The 13,320-nt window shown below is 33.9% G+C and overlaps 1 protein-coding gene across 1 annotated transcript in view; it reads right to left on the reverse strand.

The window, feature by feature from the left end:
• Positions 1-13,320, reverse strand: part of LOC124413344 (protein PALS1) — a 64,472-nt gene that overhangs the window by 42,994 nt on the left and 8,158 nt on the right. The window contains exons 4-7 of the mRNA XM_046893872.1: positions 4,475-4,535; positions 4,190-4,271; positions 1,852-1,955; positions 1,019-1,423 (exon numbers count right to left, since the gene is read on the reverse strand). Of these exons, the coding sequence (XP_046749828.1) occupies positions 1,019-1,423; positions 1,852-1,955; positions 4,190-4,271; positions 4,475-4,535 (652 nt within the window). The remainder of the gene's footprint in view (positions 1-1,018; positions 1,424-1,851; positions 1,956-4,189; positions 4,272-4,474; positions 4,536-13,320) is intronic.

Consider the following 13,320-nt stretch of genomic DNA (forward strand, 5'->3'; position numbering starts at 1 on the left):
TTGCCTCCGTAATACTTGAACAGTCAGGGGAACGCCTACCGATAGGCAACTTGATTCGCATAGATGCGCGCGGAGTCCTTTGCGTTCGTAAAAGCATCATTTATTATTAACGCATAGCGTAAATATCTGCGGATAGTAGTTTAACAGGGTGATAAATACGACAAAAAAAAGGGAAAAACAAAAGAACAACTTCTCTATGGAGAACTTTTGCGCGGTTCTAGTGTAATAAGAGCAGTCAGGGGAACGCCTACCGACAGGCAACTTGATTCGCATAGGTGCGTGCGGAGTCCTTTGCGTTCGTAAAAGCATCATTTATTATTAACGCGTAGCGTAAATATCGGCGGATAGTAGTTTAACAGGGTGATAAAGACGATAAAAAAAAAGGGAAAAACAAGAGAACAACTTCTCTATGAAGAACTTTTGCGCGATTCTGGTGTAATAACTGAATACCCATAGTAATATACAACGCCAAGCCTATATTAATTTTATTGCTTCGCAATAACTATACCTATATTGCGTCGATTTCGGACGTTTCGCGACGACCGTATATTCGCTGCCCCGTTGGTTCGATTCCAATACATTTCTCTGCATCACCCGCGGATAACCAGGGATTATTAGAAATATGATTTATCGTCTTTTTAAAACCTCAGGGACTCTGTGGTTAGACTTATTTTCTTTTTAAATATATTGATCCTTTAATAAATTTCAAATGTTTTTAAATGGTTTCGATTGATAATTAACGTTTCTTCAATGATCCTATATACATATAATTTTCATAAAAATCTTGATTTTTAAACTACATTTCAACCGAATCGGTCGACTCAATTCCGGGTATCCAGGATCAACAGGCAAATCGATTTTTCTACCTAAATTCACTTGGTTGATGCAACAAACCCTTTCTATGTGTATACAAGTACTGAATTACAGTACAAGATAAGCATATAACATGAACGTGATATTGAATCATGCAACAAATGGTCTGCAAAAATTGTATTACATTTTGAGAAACACAACTCACCTGCAAATTGGTTCTGGATTGTCGGATTCGGTAGGGGGATTAAGCAGGTTATTGTCATTAGCTCCAGACGACGTCGATCCCCTCGGCGATCTTGGTCCACCTTCAGCGTCACCGATCAGGACCTCGGTACGGCCATTTTGAAAGGGGCTACTCGCCCTTCTCTCGCCGACTTTACTGCCCTGCGAAGGTGCCGGGTGTACCAATAGATTGTTTGACTCCTCGGGACAGCTCTGCTGTTTCTCTAACGACTCCTTTTTCTCCTTCGTCGGCACGCCCGAGTTATCCTCCTTTTCCGTTGTCAGTTTATTCGACGCCGGTGCAGGGTTGGCCTGTACTTTGCTCGCTGCAACCTTTGGTACCGTCCCGTTGCTCAATTTCACCGGAAATTCAGTCGGTGGACACTCCCTGTGGCACAACAGAGTTTTTATGGTTTTAGGTTGATCAGGTTGAATGAGCATGTAATGTGATGATCCAAGAGAACGACGTGAACGTCAAAGTGTTTACTGTAATGCGTAGTGAAAGTTGTAAATTTTTATTATATGTCTTATTGTTAGTTCGTGATTTTTGTTCAATATTGTGTAAATTAATAAAATTTAACAGAACTCTAACTTCGACTTCTGTAGTACTTTAAAGAACTATAAATTATATAACAATCTTGAATATAAGACTTCGGTAATTATCATTTACACGCGAATATGGAAATTTTTATACACCGTAGATTTTTGATTCGAACGTTATTTTGTAAATCAAATCAATTTCTAATAGTCGACCTGCACTTGTTAATCGTAAGTCAGAGTTACTTAATGCTTATAACGTATCTATAACTTGCTCACCTGTCTTTGACTGTTACGGTGATTTGATTACTCGCTATTTCAGCACGAGTGGTTATCGTACTAGAAGAAGCACCTCCGTCGTTTATCTGCGACGTGTTTTCATCCTGAATCATGTAAAGGTATATGGATATATGGGTATAATGTGCATCGAAGGACGTGCATCTTGAGTAAGTAATTCGGTAAATCTCTAAAAACACAGCTGTCGTAGTAAGTTGTGTGACAGAAAACACAATTGAAATGGCCTGCAGGTACATATATATGTATAGATGTACTAATTTTCCATCCCATTTCTGAATAGTGCGGTAAAACGACGCTAGCGGTATGCGCTTATCTGAATTTCGCAACTTTGCAAACCAAGTTCTTTCTTGACGCATGCGCACTTGCCGATAACTTAATTTTACGCACGGACTTTACGCACCGCCAGTGACGTCATTCGGGTGAGTTCAACCTGAAGTTTGCACGTTTAGATTAGACATCACGAAGCCTGGCGTGCACCTCTGGACCTCTAGACCTCTAAACCTCTCGATTTCACCCACTTTTCGAAGTTGAAAGACAATAAAATATTCCTAAACCGCAGCTGCATATCATGTCGCTCGTAAGTATTATGGAAAAGCAAAATGACTGGGGTGAGTCAAGAATCAATACTTTTTCGCTTAGTTTGTTACAAGGTAGTCGCACATTGAGGATTTATAATATTCGGGAATTCGTAAACTGAACGAAAATTTTCCAGAATATACTGGTAAAAATACTCAAATTATAAATTTATTGAGATTACGTATCAATTTTTCATTTCTAGCTACTTTAAAAAATAGTTAAGAACTCGTAATAGATTCGTTCAATTTCATTCCACGATGGCCTGTATTGCTAAGAAAATAATTCGCTCTAGGATCCCATCTCATTAGAAGATTCCACTGAACTAATTTTGATAAAATAACAAAAAAAAAAAAAAGAAGTCTTACCGAATTTGTAAAGAAAGTAATTTTTCCAACAACATAAGTAATCGTGAAATGTAATTGAACGAATCTTCTGGATTTCTAATTCATCTCGAAGCCATTTGAAACGAAGCATCGATATTTCAGCGTTAGTTTTTTTTTTTTTTTTTTTTTTTTTATCTTTAAGTAAGCCGTAAGTGTTACGAATGTAGTACATGTAAAATTTCATAAACTCTCAATATTACGTAATGAAACGAATGAAAAGGTATGAAACTTCGACTCCCCAAACTCATTGGCATCACCTCGAAGGTGCGGTAAGTTTTAATTTTAATTATTTTTTTTTTTTTTCGTTTTTTTTTCGCTCGAACACGTAGGGTGCATAGGTCACAACTTAGACTTCATGCGCACACAAATTGGCACCAGTCTTTTCTAGAAGAGATACGACCTAGTTGACGGTAAGTAGGCCAAAGATTTTCACGAGGGTTTTGCCTGAAGCTGGTCGTGCAGCAAAAGAAGAGATAAAGGGGATGAGAACGTGGGGTGAAGTAATTACGGAGTGAATAGAGGATGAAGAGGGAGTCTTGAGGACACCGGAAAGAAAGGGAGTGATGAATTCGCACCAAAGTAGCCTCGTTGGAATGGAGATGATGAATGAAAATTCTATATATATATATATATATATATATATCGAGGTGAAGAAGAGTTGAATGAGCACGCGTTATACAATACGAGATGGTTTTCACAAAGATCAATCAATGATACCGAGAGTGCGAAAATTGCCTGGGCTATCAAGGTGACTTTCGTTATCATTTTAATATGTATTTCCCATTTTCCATCAGTCCCGTAAATAACATGAATACAGAGCATCGTGTAAAATCCTACAACACAAAATGTTTTATATCAGATACAAATTTATTTTCAACTGTGTTCTACTTGCCACGAATAAAAAACTCGCGGTAATTTAAATAGACCAGCAGTTATATTGTCAACGAGTTTTCGTACTTATATAATAAAAATATATTTCACTCAAATTGAGTATTTTAAATTTATACTCGCCATTAGTGCAATGGAAACGAACAAACGGACGAACAAATGCGGTTTATTATACACGGACATGATGGTGAAGGTATCCTGTTCATTATCCACTTTGTCATTCCTCTATTGTCCGAAACTACATACAACTATGTATATACAGGGTATTTTTTTTTTTTTTTTTTTTTTGTGCTGAATTGCCACGCTAACGGTAAACTATTTATTCTCTGTTTTTTTTTTTGTTTTTTTTTTTTTGTGTTTTTTGTTCTAAATTCGCCAAATCTGACAATTTATTTGTATTAATTTTTATTCCAACTGGAGATAATATTACGTTACGATTGAAAAAGATATCGGGTGTAAAAAAATATATTCACCTTTTGGTGGAGAATAGCTTGTATATCTCGGGGCTGGATTCTTCTCAAAGCTGTCAGCCTCTGCAATCTCTCTCTTGCCCCTCTGGAAATGAAGTGAAAATACCGAATAAATATAAGGAAGAGAAATAAAAAGAGGAGTAAAATGATTAAAAAAGAATTAAATTCATTAGATGATCAACATATGATATTAAAAAATTACAAATAAGTTGGTTCACTTTTGCGTGACTCATATCGTAGTGTTGGATAGCTGATATAAGGTAACGTTAAGGTTCTCTTTTGGATTACCTTTCGACGGCGATGACCCAAGCATCCCTGATTCGTCCGGCATTCGGTCCATCCAACTCTTCTGCCAACAGACAGAGAAACACAGATTAAAAACAGAGACATGATAGGCGAATATATTCAATGGGTAATAGATAAAATAATTCTGTACTGGAAGAGGGGGAAGTTCTTTGAAGTTTGCAAGACTTGATGAATGGTGACGTTTGTATAATGTTATCATTAAAAATAATTTTTCTAATTTGATAATGTATTAAATTCAAAACTTAGAAATTCTTCAAATGTGGGGAATTTCGATGTTTAGTATATATATAATTGTGAGGACGCTGCGAAACTGTTGTTTATTTATCTGAAAGTTTTAGTTTTTCACGTGATATATTACGTATTATTTACATAATAATGAATCTATATTTATTTGCTTGTGTGCAACTTTTCAAAATTGAATTACACGGGAACGATATTTGAAGTCTGTGTGAAATGATTGAGAAATATGTTTTTTATTACTCGTTCAACACAGCTATAGTAACTAATTATATGATAATTTACTTTTCTTTTTTTTTATAATTCATTTTTTCACACATCTACGATTTATAAAGTTGAAATTTTTTGCAATTAACAACTCTTTTCGTATAATAATATTTCAATGTTCCGGAATGTATCCAAATGATTATTCTCATATTATTGAATTGCTTTATACAAATTGCAAATCCCAGGAAAAAAACTCGTAAATTTTCGTAAACAATAGTACAAGTGTTAATTGATGGAAACGAATCTCGCAGGTGATACTGGCATTTATTTTTATCTGAAGCCGATTGTAGAATTTCAAAAAATATTGTGTAAAAATATCTACAGGGGGGTTTATTTTGAGCACAATTTCTAGCCTGACTATCTCTATTATAGACGTCTTCAAAATCGTGTGGTAAGTTTAAATTCTGGCTCTTGAAGACCTAAAAAATTCTAACATTTGGAATCTGGCCTTCCAATTGTTTTTTCGAACAATCGGTAAATCGATTTTTTCAATTAATCATTTTTTCTGCTACAATCAATTATTATTAAAAAACCAATTATTCGTAGTCTGCGTTAATCGATTAATATCTGAGCCCTGATTAATTCAGTAATATCAAACAAGCATTACGCGTGTGTTCTTGAAATAATCGATAATAATCGATCGCGTGATAATTCTCATAACCATAACCTACAACAATTCCTGCCATATAAACGCAGCATTCAATTAAGGATATTTTCCTGAAAAGTTTCCCGATGACATTACATCACGTGGTTATATAGAGTGAATTCCTAAAGACTGCATGATCGTCATTTACTAAAATTTAAACTCACACGCTACAATCCTAGAGCGGCTATTTGCCAGGAGAACCAACTCTCTCTAACCTCAAAGATTGTAGCGCATGCGCATTAAACTTTATCAGACGACGGACCGTACGGTCGTTATAGATTCTCTCAGTCTCTGTAAGGAATATGTATAGAATACTTGAGTATACAAAGACCTATATCGCTGATCGCACAATCAACGCCATCGTCAAAGTCTGGATCTTCGTCGATGAATCTAATCGCCGAGAGATCGAAGTGTTTTTTCATTCCAAAATCCTCCTCACTATCGTCCATATCGTTTATACACGCACTCGTTATGCATAATTCATCTTCGCAATTTGCCTCGAAGGTATCAATTATAGTCGAGTCACTATTGTGTCTCGATCGTTTGCTGCATCCGCACCACATATCGCGTTAGAGATGAATAATCGACAGTTTTTCCTTTTTATGCAATGCGGAGCGAAAACCAAGCGAGTATAAAAAAACCGTCTACAAAAGTATGTCGCGTTTCTTATTGAATCGACATAACTGCCCGGGACAAAAAAAAATAATTTCGATCTACGTGTATAAATTTTTTATATCAATCACGATTAAATTTTATCTATGTAAATCTAAATTTTTGAGAATCGTAGATCTACCGAGATTTCACACCAAAATTGATACATAATTTAACTGTATAAAATTATATATGAACGATTTTTAAGATTCTATTACATTTAGGAAAATCTAATGTACGTAGATCTATTTCAAAATTTAGATCTAACACGTAAGATCTATGTAGATATAAAATATTTTTTTTCCCGAGTGATCAGGATCACTCTTTTCACCTCCTTACGAAACTCACGGTAACTTGTAAATTTCTCAATTTAAAAAAAAAAAAATACTTTTCTTCATCCCTGAATGACGTTTTCAAAGCAAATAATTGTTTTCTATTTCAAAAGCAGAGGAGTTGAAAAAACGTGAAAGAATTTCAACGATAAAACAAGTTCAAATAATTTTGAAAAACTTCATCAAAATTTATGTATAATAAACCTACTATCCAGTTAATAATACATCAAATCAAGTTATTGTTTCTTTTTTTCAATTTGAATTAAATACAAGGCTGACGTGCAGCAGCTTCACGGTAAAGTAACTCTCGACTTGAGGAATATCGCATAGTTAATGCGTCAAAGAATGTCAAGGATTCCGATTGACGAAAGAAACAAAGAGAGAAGAAGCAACAAAAGAGAATGGAATAAGAAAAGTGTTAACAAAGAAGGTAAAAAAACGATGTACGCAAATCTCTCGAATGTGCAGTGTATTGATCGCGATGGTGTTGTAGCAAAAAAACAAAACGTTTCAAATATCCTTCGTTCTGTGCCATATTCATGATGGTTACGCACGTACGCGAATAGATAAGCGTCGCCTGCAGTTATACCAAATGATAAATCATGCGCAAAGCCGACTTGTCGGTATGCAAAATACATCAAGACACTGACTGCACTTCGCCCATTGCATACAGAAAATAGCCACGTATCTACGAATTTGCACTAGTAATTAGTATGCTAAAAGCATATTTTTTCAGCATACAATACAATATTCTAGAGACAGAGTCCTATTTTACTGTCTCAAAGCAACGATCGTCCATCGACGTTTTTTACTTTCAATTTATTCCCTAAATTTGATGCAATTGTCGAGGCTGGTTGACCAAAAATCCTTAATTTATCTTCATTTTATTACAGAACAGTCGAACATTGAAATTGTATGAAATAAAAAGGAAATTCTGAAATTATACACGAAGTTTTAGATTCAATGCTTCGTTTCTAATGGCATCGAAATTGATCAAAATTCAGAAGAATATTTTCTTTAAACTCGCGAAAACGGATTTTATTTTTTCCTAGTAGTCAACTCGGTTAAAATTGTTGAGAAATAACAAATGACGGTAAAAAAGTGTTTCATTGAATCTATACGAAATAGTCTGCTGGTGAAATTAAATCAATGAATTAGATTTTCAACTATTCTGAAGCGTTTTGAAGTGAATAATCGACTGCGTCTGAGCCTTCGTTTATAATTCTAGTATTTTCAAATTTTATGTAGTTAAAAAGATGTTCGTTGAATATTAAACGCATGATTGTCTCGTAATGAAAATAATAAATGGTATCGATTTTTGGTCGACAAACCTCGTTAACTGCATTCCGATAATAACAGAATTTTCGTAACTTTCTCCCCCAGAATTTCAAGCACTATCAAGTAAATTTAAAAGTCCGAGGTTGTGCTGTTCGAGAATAAGTTTAATTAATTATCACCGATATAAACTATCGACAAAAACAAATATGCATCCAGCAGCGAGGTAGATTTCAAATCTCAGACTCCCGTGTATTACGAAAGTCGAACCGATCCTTTCAAAAACCAAAATCCAGTAACTAGCTTGAAGGAGGCTTGTAATGGTCGATTTCTTCCGTATGTCCGCGTGCATGGGCACTAAAATCGGTAAATGTACACGTTCGCGGGGCGCGCAGAGAAAGAACTGCCGCAAAGGCGTCATTCGTTTATATTTGGATCATAGTAGAATCCTAAATAAACTCGCGGGTAGTCAGTGTACAGACTGCGGGATAGTCGGGGAGGTTCAACGCACTTTGACTATCGGACCTTTAAGTACGAGTCTTGCAGTGCCGAGTCGCCAGCCTCCATGTTGGATGGTTGGATGCATGGATCGGTGCAAGAATATCGGATGGTCAATATGAAATAAGTAAGCAATTCACACACCGATAGTCAAAGCAAAAGTCGCCACTTGAGGCCGAGACACTGAAGGCGAGAGGCTAAGCTTTGGGACCAGGATGCAAGAGGGTGGGTTGAGCCCCTAGACGTGCTTCAAGTACCTGCGATCGAGGTTGCGAGGTTGCGTTTGTTCGGCGGAAAATAGTTTTTTTCGAATTTATATGGACAGCATGACGTTATATTCATGAAGTCACGTCAATTTTGGATAATCCTGAATTCATGATTCAGCGTATAAGGGGTCAGTTATTAATTAAGTAAAGGTCCCAAGGGGGAGGGAGGGTCTAAAAATCTATACATGACTATATCTTGGTGGAAAGAGGGGCAATTCTATTGAGACAAAATGTCGATAGAGCAATGTCTGAGAAAATAGAAATTGTGTAAAAAATTAAAAGGCAGTTTGAAAAACTACGAAACAATTTCTATTTAGACGTTCCACAAACTAGGAAGATCTGTTTTGTAATTTTTTATATACAGTTTCATTTATATATTGTTATTGTAAGAATTTTTATTTCATAAAATTCATTTCATTTTTAAAATCGTGAATGTGTTCATATTTAAATACTTTAAAGGTTATAAATGAAAATTTGGATGAGTCCAAGAAATCTTATGTGTTCTTACATGAGGGTAGAGGGGGTTAAAAAGCCTAAAATCGTCGTTACGTAATTAATGAATCATCTAAAGAAAACAATTTTAAAAGAGTCCTACGATTATTGTACTTCTTTAGTAGAATCGTATTGTCCAATCTTGATGGATCAGAGTCAACTTTTTTCATGACTGGATGTTCTACGAATACCTCGAAATGAATTTCGAGTATAATCGATAGATTTTTTCAAAAAATCAAACAACTTTATTGATCCTATAGAATAAATTCTTCTCGTGTGCAGCGCTTTTGTGGTGAATTAAGTTTAATTGCAAAAAAAATTATCTGTGGAAGTTGATCAAAAAGAGCAAATTATTACTAACTTGATTAATTTTCCCAAATATTACTATACAAATTAGCTGCAGTGATATAAACCAGAATTTTTTCATTTTTTTTTTTTTGTTAAGGTAAAATAAATGGGAAGAATTTTAGTTGTTTAGAGAAAATCCTATGTAAGATTAAAATTAATAGGATACTCTATAGTAAATTTTTACCGACCGAGTAAAATTTCAGTTTCTTTGACTATCGTCAAAGCCTACCCAGAACAGTTGTAAAAAGCTCGTAGTCAACGCAATGCTACACACATTGCTGAAGAAAACTGTCCAGAAATTTTTTTATTCATTCCAAAATAAGGCCAGAAAATATATTCCTTCAATGATCGGTGATTCGATTATGAGAATAAATTTTTGGCCATATTGTTGGATGAAAAAAAAAACTTTTTTTGAAATTTTATCTTCTGTAATACATGTAAAATTATGCAGACTATCTCATTTTAACATCAATGATGCATAGGGCCTTGATAATAGTGAAAATAAGTAAAATTTAATGCGATCCATAAAAAGGAATGTTTACCAAAATGAAAGATTGACACGTTTTACGAAATTTTACGTGTTTTGATGTTTGTGCAATTTTATTGCGAACAATCAGCTGTTGATTTTTTTTTTCCATGGCCAGATTGCTCAGTTAGACCATATGTTTCCATTCCAATACATTTGATAGTTGATATCGCTTTGTATACCCAAGAGAAACGATGTATTTCAATGCAAACAGTGTGTACTGATAAACAGAAATCTGTAGGGATTCGACTATTGGAATTTGGCAGAAACTGTTTGTCCATTAACGGTAAAAATACATTGCATGGGTATTTAAAAATATTTTCATAAAATTGAAAGAAAAATTTAGTGTAGATTTGTTTCACGAAAATAAAAATAAAATTCACAAATATTCAAACTCAATAATTGAAAACCGATTTCCCCAATTTCAATGGTGAACAAAATTTCACGGCTTGTTAAACCAATTCCATAATCGATTTCAAAGATGACTATATGTAATAGGAATTTGCTTGGTCATCTGATTTCATTAACTCTCCTAACGACAATATACGAAACTTGATTTTTCTAGATTTGAAACAAAACAATTCATGAGTAAAATAAATGAAACATTTTTTCCCTTTCAATGTTCATTCGAATACAATAGAAATTATATTCAGTTACAAGAAATAAATTAAATACACGTATTAACCGAATGCAATTACCAAAAAAAAAGAAATAAAATAAAAGACAAAAAAACAATTTCCCCGTTATTTAAATTTTTCCAAGCATACTATTCCGTCACGTATTACAAATTCCTATACGATTCCTCCTCTCTGGTATATAAATTAATGATATTATGATAATGAAATGTTACAAGCACTATTGGACGTACATATAATAAGAAAAAGAAGATCGAATTATAGGCGTATAACGTGAATGATATGTAAAACCGATACTCGCAGCACAGCTGTACGTATAACCTTTTTAGTTTAGTTCGATCAAACACGTGGATCGCGACATAAGGCTTGCATAGAGAGCACAGGTGTATACCCACTACAGTCTCTGTGTTGCATAACGATTGATCCAGGAGCTCACTGGTTTGGCAACTCGTAATATTTGCTGATAGTAATAAAAATGAGTATAGTTTTATGATTATTATTATTATTATTATTATTATTATTGTTACTGTTATTATAATAAATATATTATTATTACAACCGCGATTGGTGTTATTCTATTTTTTCGCATTTAAATTACGACAGCGCATACCGGAGTTCCTCCGGTTATAAAAATTTCGTAATAATTCATTAAACGTACGACGTGAAATGACGTGACGTACGTGAAACTGATTGTTCCAATGTCCTCATTACGGTTCCATATCATATGTTATACATTTTCACCGCGGTATGTATAACGCAAATACGTCATTCTATTTAACGGTTCGCAACTCTACATGCTACGTATACTGCGCACAGAGAGTATGAATACAATAGATAATAACCGGTGTACGTATCATCACCGCGTACCTCTGGATCTGACGATATTTCTAAGTTATTGATAATAAAAAAAAATAACCTAAAACCATAAGAAATAAAAATTTTGAATGAAAATATAGTACGAGTGATAGTTTAACGTCGATCATAATTAAATGAAATTTTTCATGAACAAAAAAATTACACCTGTAATAGTTTTTTTTTTTTTTTTTTTTTTTTTTTTTTTTCTCCCCCTCGAAAAATGAACCCGAATTATATGCAGTTTTTTTAGAACCTGGATCAATATTTCACCTCGCTGGGCGTATACATATAATATTAAAATCTGTACCGTGATGGAATGGAATTTTTCATGGTTCCGCATTCTTGCATGAAATGTTCTATATATATATATCTGAAACTAATCGTCACTTTGATTTCAGGTTCTTTTTTTTGTAATAATACACTATACCTAAGCTTAACGTGTTATACGGATTCTCAATCACGTAAAAAGTAAATAATTTACTTGAACCTATTTCAATTGGATACTGCCTGAAGTGTTAAAAAGTAATTTGAAACCTAAATTTGCGATGGAAATGAAAATTTTTTCACTGGCCAATTTAGCTGAAATCTAATCATTAATATTCGGTTGAATTTGATTGATTATCACACACTTTTTACTCTCTTTTATATATTCAAAGCTGTGGTGACGTCAGTTCGAAAATCTAATATCTTACATAAAAAAGAGACGTCGATCAAATAATACAAGGTAAACAACTCGTTACGAAAAAGAAACCGTCAATACTGTTTCAAAATACATAATTAGTCGTATTTTCAACGTATTCCTGAATTTCGAACGAGTAAGCCAAGAATTGTTTTTACAAGAAAAGTTTAGTTCCGGCATTTTTGATTTTTTTTTTTTTCTTCTTTTTACGCTAAGAAACATCTATTTCATACTAATTTTCGAAAATTCATAATAAGCCAAGAATTTGAAAATTCAGAGTAAGTAGGTAACTAATTTTCCAAAATTCATACATAAAAAGTAATTTACCGTTACTTCTAAGAAATTACTTCAAAAAGTTAGAAAAACAAAAAAAAAAACAAAAAAACAAGGCACGAGATATTCCGAAAGTTGGGAAAGAATCTGCAACTGCACGTGGACCAAAGTCTGTTGATTATTTGTCGAAGAACCGTTCATATTTACATATACATATAAGTATATATATATATACGATAGTACAGCCGTCTATTCTCACATTTTTCTTTATTTTTTCGCTTCGTCACTCGCAATTAGAATAACTTATCGTTTAGCGTTTCCGACAGCGTCGCGACGTGAGGCCCGAAAAAAGTGGTGTGAAAAGGCAAAGCGTATACGAGAATAAATCGAATGAAACAACATCAATACTATACGTAAGAAAGAGAATCTTGAACAAAGTAGAATAACACAAACTAATTTGAAAAAATTTTTCATAATTATAAAGTTGAAAATGCTTAAAATCGTATTTTCTTCACCATAGAGACCTCCAGAAATCATCTTGAGAAAGGTTTTACGAATAGTTATCTGAAGAGTGAGTAAAAAATGGATTTGTGCAGAAAATTTATGGAAATCTGACCAGCAAACACGACGAGCCTTGCAAAAGCATTAAAATTCGATGAAAAACACAAAAACACACACCTCAACTCTGGGATAGTCCCCGTTTTGTGATCGAAGTTTCTTATGGAAATAGCATGGGAAAAACTTGTTTCATCGGTATATATTTTCTTACGAGAGTAATAATATTTAAAAAAAAATCTGTAACTAAGAGGTTTTAGTGAGCATTAGTACTGCTATCTGTAAAAAAATTT

This window comes from Diprion similis, chromosome 12 (genome assembly GCF_021155765.1).
Source record: "Diprion similis isolate iyDipSimi1 chromosome 12, iyDipSimi1.1, whole genome shotgun sequence".
Classification (NCBI taxonomy): domain Eukaryota; kingdom Metazoa; phylum Arthropoda; class Insecta; order Hymenoptera; family Diprionidae; genus Diprion; species Diprion similis.